This window comes from Astyanax mexicanus, chromosome 3 (assembly GCF_023375975.1).
Source record: "Astyanax mexicanus isolate ESR-SI-001 chromosome 3, AstMex3_surface, whole genome shotgun sequence".
NCBI lineage: Eukaryota > Metazoa > Chordata > Actinopteri > Characiformes > Acestrorhamphidae > Astyanax > Astyanax mexicanus.
In genome coordinates, this window is record NC_064410.1 from 36,799,362 (window position 1) to 36,811,766 (window position 12,405).

The window sequence follows — 12,405 nt, forward strand, 5'->3', positions numbered from 1 at the left end:
CAAACCCGCACTCCGTTCAAGCCACATAGACATATCATTTTCAAACCACACAAACACATCTAATCCACAACCCACACACACCTACACATATCTATCTATCTCCCTCTCTTACTGTATCTCTTATTCTCTCTCACTCTTTGTATATATCTATCATCACTCTGTCTCTCTCACACACACACACACTCTCACTGTCTCTCTCTTTCACTCTCTCTCTCTCATCACTCTCTGTCTCTCCCTCCCTCCCTCTCTATCTCTCACTCTTTCTTACACTCTCTCCTTCACGCTATCTCTTCTTTCTCCCTCATACTCACACACATACACACAATACTCTCTCACTTTCTTGTCACTCTCTCCCTTCTTCTCGCTCTCTCTCTCTCTCTAACACACACTCTCCCTCTCTTATCACACTTTCTCCCCTCTTTCTCTCTCTCTATCTCCCACTTTCACGCAGTCTATATCTCACTCTGTTTCTCACACACCATCTCACTCTCTCATTACTCTCTCTCTCTCTCCCTCTCTTTCTCACTCTCGTCACTCTCTCTCCCTCCTTCTCTCTCGCTCTCTCTCTCTCTCTCTCTCTCACACACAAACTCTTTCTCATTACTCTCTCTCTCTCTCTCGCGCGCGCGCGCGCGCGCTGCTGCTGTTAGTGGAGTTGTGCGCGCGCTGCCCACATGAATCCTCCTCCTCCTCCTCCACTGTAAGTGAGGTTCAGTCAGTGGAGCGCGCGGCTCCGCGGCTCTCTGGATTTATTAACTGCAGACCACTGAAGCGCGCGCCCCCTCTGAGCGGATCCATACTACAGATTACACTTTAACTTCTCTATCGGGGAGATTCAGAGAGAGAGAGAGGAGTGGAGGAGGAGGACGGACTTCTGTTCCCCCGCTAAACTGAGCTGAGCTGGAGGTTTCCACCGTGTTTACCGGTCACTCTGAGGAAGGAGCTGAGGAGGGAGGAGGACACAGCAGCAGTGAAGAGCGGGGTTAACTAACCTAACTGACCCCGGTCTGCAGCGGCTCCGCTTCCAGGAAGCGCGGAGGAGCTGCGGCATGTTTCCGCTGTAAAGTTTCTGAGGAGGTGTTTCCATTTCTTCTGAAAGCCGCTGAAGTTTATGAAGAAACACCTGCGAGCAGCAGGAATGGAGACGAGGCGCCGCCGCTGCTGCTGAACCTGAGGTAACAAATGAACTTCAGCAGCCTGAGACCAGAGTGCGAGGGAGTGTGAGGGTGTTAGGAAGGCGAAGTGCTGTGTGGTCCTTTTAATAGGGGGGAAAGCATTTTTGACCAAAAAGCGTAAAAACTATACCCTGTACAAGTGCCCCTTTTAGTGTTAACTTTTAGTGTTAAATAATCACATTCAGAGTCACATGTGTACACTTGTAATGTTCGTTTAACCCAAATATTTAAGGGGGGGGGGGGGGGGGGTATGGCCTTAAAATAATATCACGATATTTCAGGGTATGTTTACGATAATGGCAAAACTGGCAAACACTGACACTGTTAAATGTGGAGTATAGCTAGACTAAGCATACTCCATATTCATACACATGTTTAACACACTAAAAACAGAGGTACGATCTGGTACTCAAAGGTACGCCTTTCATAATTGTACCCTCAAAGTATTATATTGGTCTTTATCTTACAGGGTCAGATGTGTTCCCTCTGAAGTACAAAGTCTTTCCTAACAGCAGGAATTACAGATTTGTACCACTGAACCAGCCAAAAACTACATTTGCTATTCTGTATCACTGTTCTTATACACTAATATGTTTTCTTTTAAAAAACAGGGTTCATTTTGATTCATCATCAAGTTCTCAACACATATTCAGTTGATGATAATGTTTATAATCTTAATAATATGAACTGGTACAAATACATGGGTGTAAAAAAGACGTCACTATTGTACCTCTATATAAGGTACAGCCCCAGCAACAAGATTTGTACACTTTTAAGTACAAATCTGAACTTATTTTTCTTAGTGTGAAGAAAACTAGCAGCAAAATATACATAGAACTGAGCAAGCATCTCATTCTTAAAGAAAAAATCCACTAAAAGTTCCACCAAACCTAAACCTAATTTTAATCCTACTACTGAAAATGGGGTCTTAGATAAAGTTTTCCTTCTGTATGAATGAATGCATATAATTATTTCCTTAAAATACCCCCCTCTTTTAACTATTGTAGAAATTACATGGAACAGTAATTCAGAAAACACACACTCTTACAAATAAAAAGATTATTAAACCAAGACCTGTTTAGTATCTGATGTATGCTATCTAAAATTGTTAGATTAGTGTTGCTAGCAAACACCCATCCATGTAAACAAGTTTATATTTAAAAGAAATATACAGCTCTGGAAAAAAATAAGAGACCACTTTGGTTTCTGAATCAGTTTCTCTGATTTTGCTATTTATAGGTATAAGTTTGAGTAAAATGAATATTGTGGTTTTATTCTAGACACCACAAACAAAAATATTGAAGAAAATTAGAAATGGCTGAAATAACAAAAAAGATGCAGAGCTTTCAGACCTCAAATAATATATTAATAATTTAATCACAGTTTTCATGCATCTTGGCATGTTCTCCTCCACCAGTCTTACACACTGCTTTTTGCCACTCTGCTTTTTGCACAAATGTAAGCATTTTAGCTTGATGGCTTGTGATCATCCATTTTCCTCTTGATTATATTCCAGAGGTTTTCAATTTGGTAATTTTTCAGTGGTCTCTTATTTTTTCTAGCAAATATTGTTAACATTTTTAGGATTCAACAATACACACAACACAGACAGTAACCTTTTAAATACCAAATAAGCATTATGAGGAGTATTCTTCATGAAGAGACAAAAAACATTGCAGTATATCACACAATCTACTTCACGATAACTTGATTAGACACTCTGATTAGAGGACTAGTCAGGCATTAATTTGAAGCACAAACTCTAAGTTTGAAACCTGAACATGAATTTCAGACAGCTATAGACTATAACTATTCTGTTACTAGAGCAAAAATTCCCCAATTCCTTAAGTCACTTAAAACTACATAATTTTGTAGTACATATTTAATCTTCAGGAAGTTATTTGCCTCTTTAAGATTCATTTAACCGAAACTCCTAAAAGTATAACTGAAAAAAAAAAACAGTTGCAGTTGCAACTATGAGTAAATTTGTATGTTCCTTTCCAAACAATATTCAGATTTCTCTCTAACTAATTGGAGGCACATTTGCCTACCAAATGTAAATTTGTGTGGGTAAAATCATATCAAGATACAATATACACATTGATTGGTTAGTTAATATAGTCATATTAACTAATCAAACCATTGGTGTGCGTCGCCACATACAGTGGTCTGGTTTCTAATTCTATATTTTTTCTTGATGTGATCAGGCCTGGTGATCAGATCGATGCTGAAGATGGAGCCTGGGCTGCTGGGATCAGTGTGGCTCCCGCTTTTGGTTTTGCTCGCTGGTGTGTCATTAGGAGTAATGGAGCTGGAGCCCTTGTCTCAGGAAGAATCTCATCCCGCTGGATCATCTCTCAGGAACATCACTCTGGCTATCATTCTACCAAAACAAAACACAGAGTACCCGTGGGCCTGGCCCAGAGTGGGCCCTGCTCTCAACTGGGCTCTGGAAAAGGTGAACTCTGACCCCACCCTGCTGCCAGGGTACCACATGCAGCTGGTTTTCAGCAGCAGCGAAAACAAGGAGGGCCTGTGCTCAGACTCAGTGGCTCCTCTAGTGGCTGTGGACTTAAAGTTTGCCCATGACCCGTGGGCCTTCATCGGGCCGGGATGTGACTATGCTTCTTCACCTGTAGCTCGCTTCACCACACACTGGGAGGTTCCAATGGTAACGGCTGGGGCCCCAGCACTGGGCTTTAACATGTACTCGTCCATAACCAATACGGGGCCCACACACAAGAAACTGGGGGAGTTCGTAGTGAGGATGCACCACAACTTTGGCTGGCACAAGTACGCCATGGTCATGTTTCACGACAAAAAGAACGATGACAGGCCGTGCTACTTTGCAGTGGAAGGGCCGTACACAGAGATGACTGCAGACAACATCACTGCCAAAGACATGGTGTTTAATGAAGATGATGAACCACTGTCCTACGCGGATCTTATCAACGGTATCAGCCAGCGAGGACGAGGTAAGTGTGAAGCCTGAATATGAGACGCTATTAGTGCCAATAGTAGCAGTAAAGAACTAAAAAATTAAAACTAATTGACTTTTGTTAGTTTTTTGGATTGGATCAAAGTATTGATTTTTTATTATTTGCTTTATTAGCATTGTCAGCATTATTGCCTTCATTCAGTGTGAAGTGATATTTGTAATAGTTCAATAAGAGCCAATGTGGGGCAGTTTAGTAGTATTTTATTATAAGAACCGTATACAGAAAAAAATCCAAAATAAAGAAGAACCATTTAAATGTTTGAATAGTTATTTAAGTCATGTGTAGAACATGTGCCTTTTGTTACTATGTACCTGTCTAGTGTAGTGTAGTTTGGTTGCCTGTGGTCTCTGATATCAATTGAGAATGTAATCTGACATCCAGAGCTTATCCAGAACTGTAGGACGACTCAGTGCCAGCAAAAACTTCACCATGTGCTGCTTTGTGTAACGCTGATTTCAGGTTGCGGCCTGTCTGTAGTCCTTCTAGGAAAATCGGTGGAAGGCACTTTAGTAGTATATTTAGGCCTGGCTTCCTGCACAGGGATTAGGCGTAGTCCTGACTACACAACATTTTAAACAGAGATTTTCCACTAAAAGAAAATATAGTCCATGACTTGACTTAATCTGTAGTAGTATTCTTAAGTGACATAGACAATAGAATGTGATATGGTTGAAGATTGTTCAGTGTTGTTTTGTCCAGAATTATTTGTATGAATGCACTGATTTACTCAAAAATCTAAAGAACTCCACCACAATGGAGGAAACAGTTAAGCAAGTCCTGGATACATCTGTTCCACAAAAAAAAAAAAAAAAAAGGAAAGAGGCTTGAAAAAGTGAAAATAGTGAGAATGGTAAGGTTATATGGTAAAAAAGTTTATATGCGTCTGTTTTCCAGACCAAGTTAAAGAGAGTTGATTGTGAAAGCCTTGGTAAACATGGTAAAACACAACATCACAGGAGAGTAGAACAATATGCTGCCCATGATAACAATAATATTACGATACTGTAATTCTGCAATACTCAATATATCTCAAGACAATCTCAAGACCGCCTGATTACCAAACTGAAAGACCTGACTTAAATAACTTAAATTAAATTAAATAAATAAATGAGGGACATGGGAAGATATTTAGGTACTTGGCTAAAAGCTAATCCAGCTATAATCTCCTGCAACAGTTTGCTAACCTAGCACTTCTCCGAAGAGACAGCAACACTAACCAAATAAATAATAATAAAATAAATAAAAACATTATAATAAATTTAGGGTGTTTCATTTTGAAGTAAAATAGTACCCTTGCAAATTGATGCAGCTGGCCAATGTTTTCATCCTAACCAATATCATATACTTTATAAGAAACAGACCTATTGATGAACTTAGAATCAATGCAAAAATTAATTTCATTAAGCATGTACTATTTCAGAATCAACTTAGCCTATGTAAAACATGACAGCCTATATTAATATACAGGCACACAGAGTGCTAGTACACTGTTAAAAACACAGGTTCCCTCTTGTTCCCTCTTGTTGTCTCTGTAACAGTTTGTCATTATGGAAATTATGAGACAGCATTCTCTCTCTCTCTCTCTCTCTCTCTCTCTCACTCTCTATCACTCTCTCTCTCACACACACACTCTCTGTCTCTTTCTTACTCTGTCTCTATTTCTTTATTTCTCTCTCTCTCTCAGGCAGTCATGATGACTTGATCGATTCTGTAAACATTATGCAGATTGATGTAAAATTATGTAAAATGTTCATCTAAATTGGCCTTTCTTTAATCAATTATTATATTATATGTTTAGTGCTTTAGAAACAACCTGAAAAACACACTTTTTGTACCACAAACAAATAGAGTTGCACGGTGTACCGAAGGTTCGATTCTTTTTCGATACTACGTCATCACAAACAATTCGGTTCTTTAGCGTTCGATGCTTTCGATACTGTATATAGCCCAGTCACTAGCTTCAAATGAGTCAAATTAGTAGGCGCGATTTGATTCAGTTCATAAGAAAACTGATTCACACCGCAGCAGTCGGTGTGGCAGGATTCAGATAAACTTAGTGTTCTGAACAAATGAATCGATTCACGCGCAAGCCAGCAGAGCAGCAGCGAGTGTAGAATGGCGACGGCTAAAATAACAGATGTCTCTCGTCCGCGACTTGTGGACAAAACGGGCGCGAGGAGTGAAGTGTGGGAAAATAGTCTGAGATGTAGGCATCTGTTTTTTATTTATATTTTTATTTTTAAATAAAATAACGAAAATAACGAAAACTGAAAGTGAAACTAAACTACTTTATTTATTAGCGCTGTTTTCACTCCCGCAGTTGTACAGCGGGGGGTGTTGTGCCGATTCTGTCCGCGAAGTAGCGGATTCGGCACAAGCGCGGCGGCACCTCCCGGTCCGCGGTGTTAGTTGTAAGCGCTCACGCTAGCCGCAAAATACGACAGAAAACACTGAGGGAGCTGCAGACTTATGTATGGGACTAGAATATGAGCATGAGGAGATAAAAGAGAACCTTTACCTGTGAGTAGCTCACATCAGAACACGCAAATCTCTCGCTGTGTCTCTTTCTCTCTGTCTCTCTCTCTCTCTCTCTCTCTCTCTCGCACGTGAACGCCTCCGCGTTTGACCTGCAGCACTGTGTTTAGCTGTTCTTAAAAATCATTTTAATTAAATAATAGTTCTATGCTTCTATGTAACAGTTTTATTTAACATAATTCTGATCATATTTCGCTCATTCATTTAGCAGACAAGCACCCTGATCTCTACAAAGAGCTGAGAAGTCGACAGGTTAGTGGAGTTAGTCAAGATACACTCTGTCTGTAGCTTTACTAAGATTTACTAGCGACTGCTAGTAAATCACGTTAACACGGAGACGAGTGTGCAGGAGTTTTGTTTTGGACCCGTGGTTTTCTCTATTTCTCCATTATCCCATTGGCTGTGAAACATGAACTCAAGATGTTCACGTTTTCGCGTTTCCATCGCAAATCTGTGGTCAGGCACGTAGCCTGCTTGATCGTTACACTGAACATGGGCTTATTAAAAACGGTAAACGGTTGATTAATAAAACGGAGCAGTGAGTGTTAAAATGAACATAACATTGTAATGTTCTTCTGTCTCTTTATTTTCCTTATTCAGAACTTAACTTCTGCCCGCCCGTCAGGTTCACATAGTCAGGCTACCATTACCTCTGGTTTTAGTTTTAGTTTTTAGGAAGTGTTTAGATAATTATGTTATAGTTAAGGTTATAATAACAAAACTTGTTTATTGTTCAAATGTTTCATTTTAGAATAAAAACGTTTGCACCTATTGTTCAGTGTTCAATCCAGTTCAGTCAAAAATAAACATTTTATGTTCAGATATTTTTATTGTTTTTTTTTCTTCCAAGTATCGTTTTGGTATCGAGAATCGTGATACTACAGTTGGTATCGGTATCGAAGTCAAAATTTTGGTATCGTGACAACCCTACAAACAAACACAAAATCAAACCGGAATACCACCATTTACACCCACACACAGGCACACACAATCACAAAATCTCTCAAGAGAACATCACTTATCCCAGTAAAGTGAGAATCAACAGTTAGCATACACCGCTAACAACATAGCAGTTCTGTGCAGAAATTCACAAACTTCACAGCTTATTTTTGTATGTAACTATTTAAACACTCAATTTATTTAATATCTTGTCAAACAATCAGATGATACATAATAATAAATTAATATTGTGACAGTTATAATGGGCACTCTAAAGGAGATGTTTGGAAATTAGCTCACAGTAATTACCCCTGTATTTAAGCCTAGGAGTCTCAGAATACTACAACTGTTATGTTGAACTCCCGGGCGTTTTTTTAGGAGCAATACCACCCAGACCCTGCAGAAAACTGGTGTCTGAACTTTACCTCTTCCACTGCTCCTGAGTTTTCACGCCTGTGGAATAGTGAACTGTAATTACACTGTGTTCCCTGCAGTTCCTCTCACAGCGTTCTAGTTTGGTGTGAGTAATTGCTGGCTCTATCATCTTATCTGTAGAGGAGTGAGTGTGTGTGTGTATGTGTGTGTGAGATCATTCTTTAGGCTCTCGGTGTTGCCGTGTGCGTTGATGTCTGCTGTGAGGTGAGGAAAGATGGCACTGCTTAGGTCAAGGCCATTAGAGATACGCACACTGGCACGAACACTGAGGGAGAGGCGTATTAGAAATGCCAACCAGCACATGTCACATCCTCTTAGTCAACACACACACACACACACACACACACACCATATACACACACCATATACACATGCCTACACACACATATACTCCTCCTCACTCTCTCTTAATGACACACACACATATGCCCACATGCCTCAGGCGGCTTTTAGACAAGGAGAGAGAGAGAGAGAGAGAGCTTGGTTATCTACATGCAACAAATTCAGTTAAATATATCATATAGCAGATGAAAACAGTGATATTTGAGATGTGAAATGAAGTTTGTAGGATTTACAGAAAGTGTGCAATAATTCTTTAAACAAAATTAGGCAGGTGCATAAATTCAGGCACCCCAACAGAAAAATTACGTCAATATTTTGCAGAAATAACAGCCTCTAAACGCTTCCTTTAGCTTCCAGTATTACTCTGGCTTCTGGTTAAAGGTATTTTGGACCATTCTTCTTTTTAAAACAGCTCTCTAGCATGGACAGCCTGCTTTAAATCTCACCACATATTTTCAATAATATTCAGGCCTGGGGACTGAGATGGTCATTCCAGAACGTTGTACTTGTTCCTCTGCATGAATGTCTTAATAGATTTTGAGTAGTGTTTAGGGTCGTTGTCTTGTGGAAGTGTCCAGCCCCGGCGCAACTTTAACTTTGTCACTGATTCTTGAACATTGTTCTCAGAAATCTGCTGATATTGACTGAAATCCCTCAACTTAAACAAGATTTCCAGTACCTGCACTGATCACACAGCCCCACAGCATGATAGAACCACCACCAAGTTTTACTGTAGGTAGCAGATATCACTGGGTTCATCTGCTATATGATATATTTAACTAAAATTGCTGATCCGAACAAACAATGATTTGTAAAGGAAAATCATGGAAATTATCAGGGGTGCCCAAATGTTTTTATATCACTGTATGCCCTGTAATGAACATCAGTCATCATCACCTTTATTCAAATATTTTGTGATGTTTTTTTATTTTGATTTCTGTAGCCTACAGTACTGCTGGGAAGTATGGCAACATTTGATTTGTACAGTACTGTATATTGTAATGTTTCATTTCCACCAGGAATGATGGGGACTGAGATATTTCATTAAAACCATTTCCAAAGAGAACCGCAGGACTAAAGCAGTCCCAGATGTCTCAGAAAAACATTTTAGATCTGCTCCAATTCATAGACACAGCTGAAGATGATTCTGAAATGACAGAGAAAACTAGAATAGCATCTAGAATAAAGTATGAGTGTATTATGTTCATTAGTATATTAGAGTTATTCTTACAGTGCAATACCCCAAATGCTTAATTTCGTAAATAAGAAAAATAAGAAAAATGTTTATTTACTCTAACTAATTAAAACACTAAAGTAGAAAATCTTCATTATGTATACTGTAACTTTAAGTTAGTTGCCCTATGTTATTAAAGTAAATTAGATAGTGGTGGGACAATTGGGATGTGTCCTGTGTATAACCCTATTAGTTAAATGCCGGTTTTATAATCTTCCTATATTATGTTGCTATGTTAAAGTGTGTTCTGTCTGTTAAACATATGAGAAATAGGCATGCAGTGTTGCCCTAAGGTGATGAAAATTCAATAAAGATAATGACACAACAGCCAATTGTTAATTTTTTTCATTCTGATATAATCAGTACCATTTATTCACCGAGTTAGATTTGTGAAAGAAAGTGCTTTCATGCCCTGAAAGGCATTTGTGGTGAAGTCTAATTGAGGAAATTGACTTAAGTCCCTGGAGATAACTCAACGTAATTCACGCCTCAGTAAATTTCATTTGCCACATTTGCTCTCTGAAGCGATGGAACTAATTGTCTCCTGTTGTTTCTACATTTTAGAGTCAGATAAAGAGCACTCTGTTAGTAGGACAGTTGATTAGCTGCGTTTTATTTCTTTTTCTTATTTTTTTTCTGGATTTGATGGACTGTTGAGCTAAAGTTGTCAGATTTAGATCTTGTGGAACCAGATCACTACAGAGATGTATGAATATGCTTTATGTTAACAATACTTTGAGCATGTTAAGCTCTGTGCCAAACCTGTGCAAAAACTATTATCACAGCATGCCTCACATGCTGCTCTCATTTGTAGATTTTAGTTTAGATGAGAGTTATATTGGGATGCTTGTTCCTGGCTTCAAGGATATTTTCTTCGGCGGCTTTAGGAAAACAGATGCTGGTTGCTTAGTTGCTTTGTGTGTTGCAGTTTTCATTCAATATAATCAGAAATCTGAACATGAGCAGTCAAAACAGTATGACAGCATCAAAACAGCCAAACAGCGCTGAAACTTAAACCTGTTCCTCACTTTCTCCAGAGCATCTCTTATTTAGAAATCAGCATCAGTGAAAAAAACTAGACATGCAGGCACAGCATATCAGAGATAAACGTGCTTATAAAGAGCTTATGGAATTTTATTTGTTAGAATGTAACACAACAGTAATTGAAATAGAAATGATTACAGAACTTTTATTTACTTAAGACAAGCCAGTGCAGATTAGATTCCAAAAAGACTGTCAATCTCAAAGGTGCACTAGAATACAAATCTGATGTAGTCGGTTGACGAAATTAAGTACATAGAGAAAAATGTATATACCACAATTTTTTAGTTAATTGAAAAGATCTGTAAAATGGGTCCATTTGAAAACCACAAAACTTCCACAACATAGCAAACATCAGTCTCATCAATAGCTACCAAAGGAAAATATAAAACCAAGGCTAATAAGGTTAAAAGCATAGTCAATTTTGGCTGGAGTAAGGAGCAGGGCAGATTGGAGAAACCATCAGCGGTAAAATAGGCTTAAAGCTAATGCTAAGAAGACAGGCGAATGGAAAATAGAACAGCTGTGGGGAGACTGGTGAAATGAGCAGATGCTAGGCAAAAAGCTAATTAAGCTGATCAACTAAAACTAACGCTAATCTAGTTGACATGTGAGAGGACAGTGAGAGACTCAGGAATAAATACAAACAATGGTTTGTTCTTGTTACAGTGCTTAGCTCTTCTACACTAGTATAGGCTATGCCACATGGCTTCTGCGAGCTGTTGTGGGCCTGAAACAAGGCAAGAAAGCTGTGTAGAATTGAAAAAATGCTTGTTTAATACTTCTAAACATTTTTTGTTCCTTAATTATTATGTAGTATTATACATCAAATAAGAATTTACATATTAAATAAATGCGTTCTGTGGCACCATTATGATCATCTGAACTGGAAGAGAAAGTGTATTTTTCAGGAAACTCATGCCTCTGTAGAGCATAATTAGATCTCTGTGTAATCACAAATATCACGAAACACGCCTCTAATGTAACATTTTATTCACACTGTAGCTATGTGTATCATTATGCCTCAACCAATAACAATAATTTACGTAAAATTAATCTCAGACAAATATACGTCACTCTTGGGAATGATTTTGGCTCTTTCCAAGATGAGAGATCTAAAACTGCATTTATGGGCACTGCAGTAGTTGTTCCCATAACTGAACATGCATCTGCAAATCAGTAAATGTTTGCTGAATGAGAATATTTCATGTTCAGTGTATTTCATGCGCGGCAGGGGTTGACAGGCTCCATTTTGCCTTAATAAGGGAACGGCGTGTTGACAGTAGTGATTGGTAGATATTTCCTGAAAAACATAACTCGTCCTGACTTTTGTTCCCCTTGGCCGTGGTTTATGGCTCTATTTTCAGTCTGGGGGCTGGTAGAAGCCCTCCGCTTTTATTGCCCATATTTCTCTTGCAGGGCCAAGGGAATTGATTCGCAAGCTAATCAGACTCAGCTGGGGGAAAGGAGTAAATGAGATGAGACCCCCGTGTTCATTGGTTCACTCGTCTTGTACAAAACCACTCATCCCTCCGTGACCTTTGATTCTGACTCCCAATAGCTCAAGGGAGTGTGGTGTTCATGTTACATAAAAATGTGTCTTCTTGCAGTTTCACATGGCTTGACAATTTATATTGCTTGATCTGGAGCGCAATGAGATTACTCATTACTGCAAAGTAATTAACACATTTTTAAATTTTAGCTA

General features: G+C 38.9%; 1 protein-coding gene across 2 annotated transcripts in view; it reads left to right on the forward strand.

Moving 5' to 3' along the window:
* The first annotated feature begins 640 nt into the window (after positions 1–640).
* The window catches only part of npr1a (natriuretic peptide receptor 1a), a 124,363-nt gene continuing 112,598 nt past the window's right edge, over positions 641–12,405 (forward strand). The window contains exons 1-2 of one of the 2 annotated variants that reach the window (XM_049476449.1): positions 641–1,175; positions 3,383–4,150. In XM_049476449.1, the coding sequence (XP_049332406.1) occupies positions 3,400–4,150 (751 nt within the window). In that variant the 5' untranslated portion in view covers positions 641–1,175; positions 3,383–3,399. The remainder of the gene's footprint in view (positions 1,176–3,382; positions 4,151–12,405) is intronic. The other variant, XM_007228521.4, reaches the window with a different exon arrangement.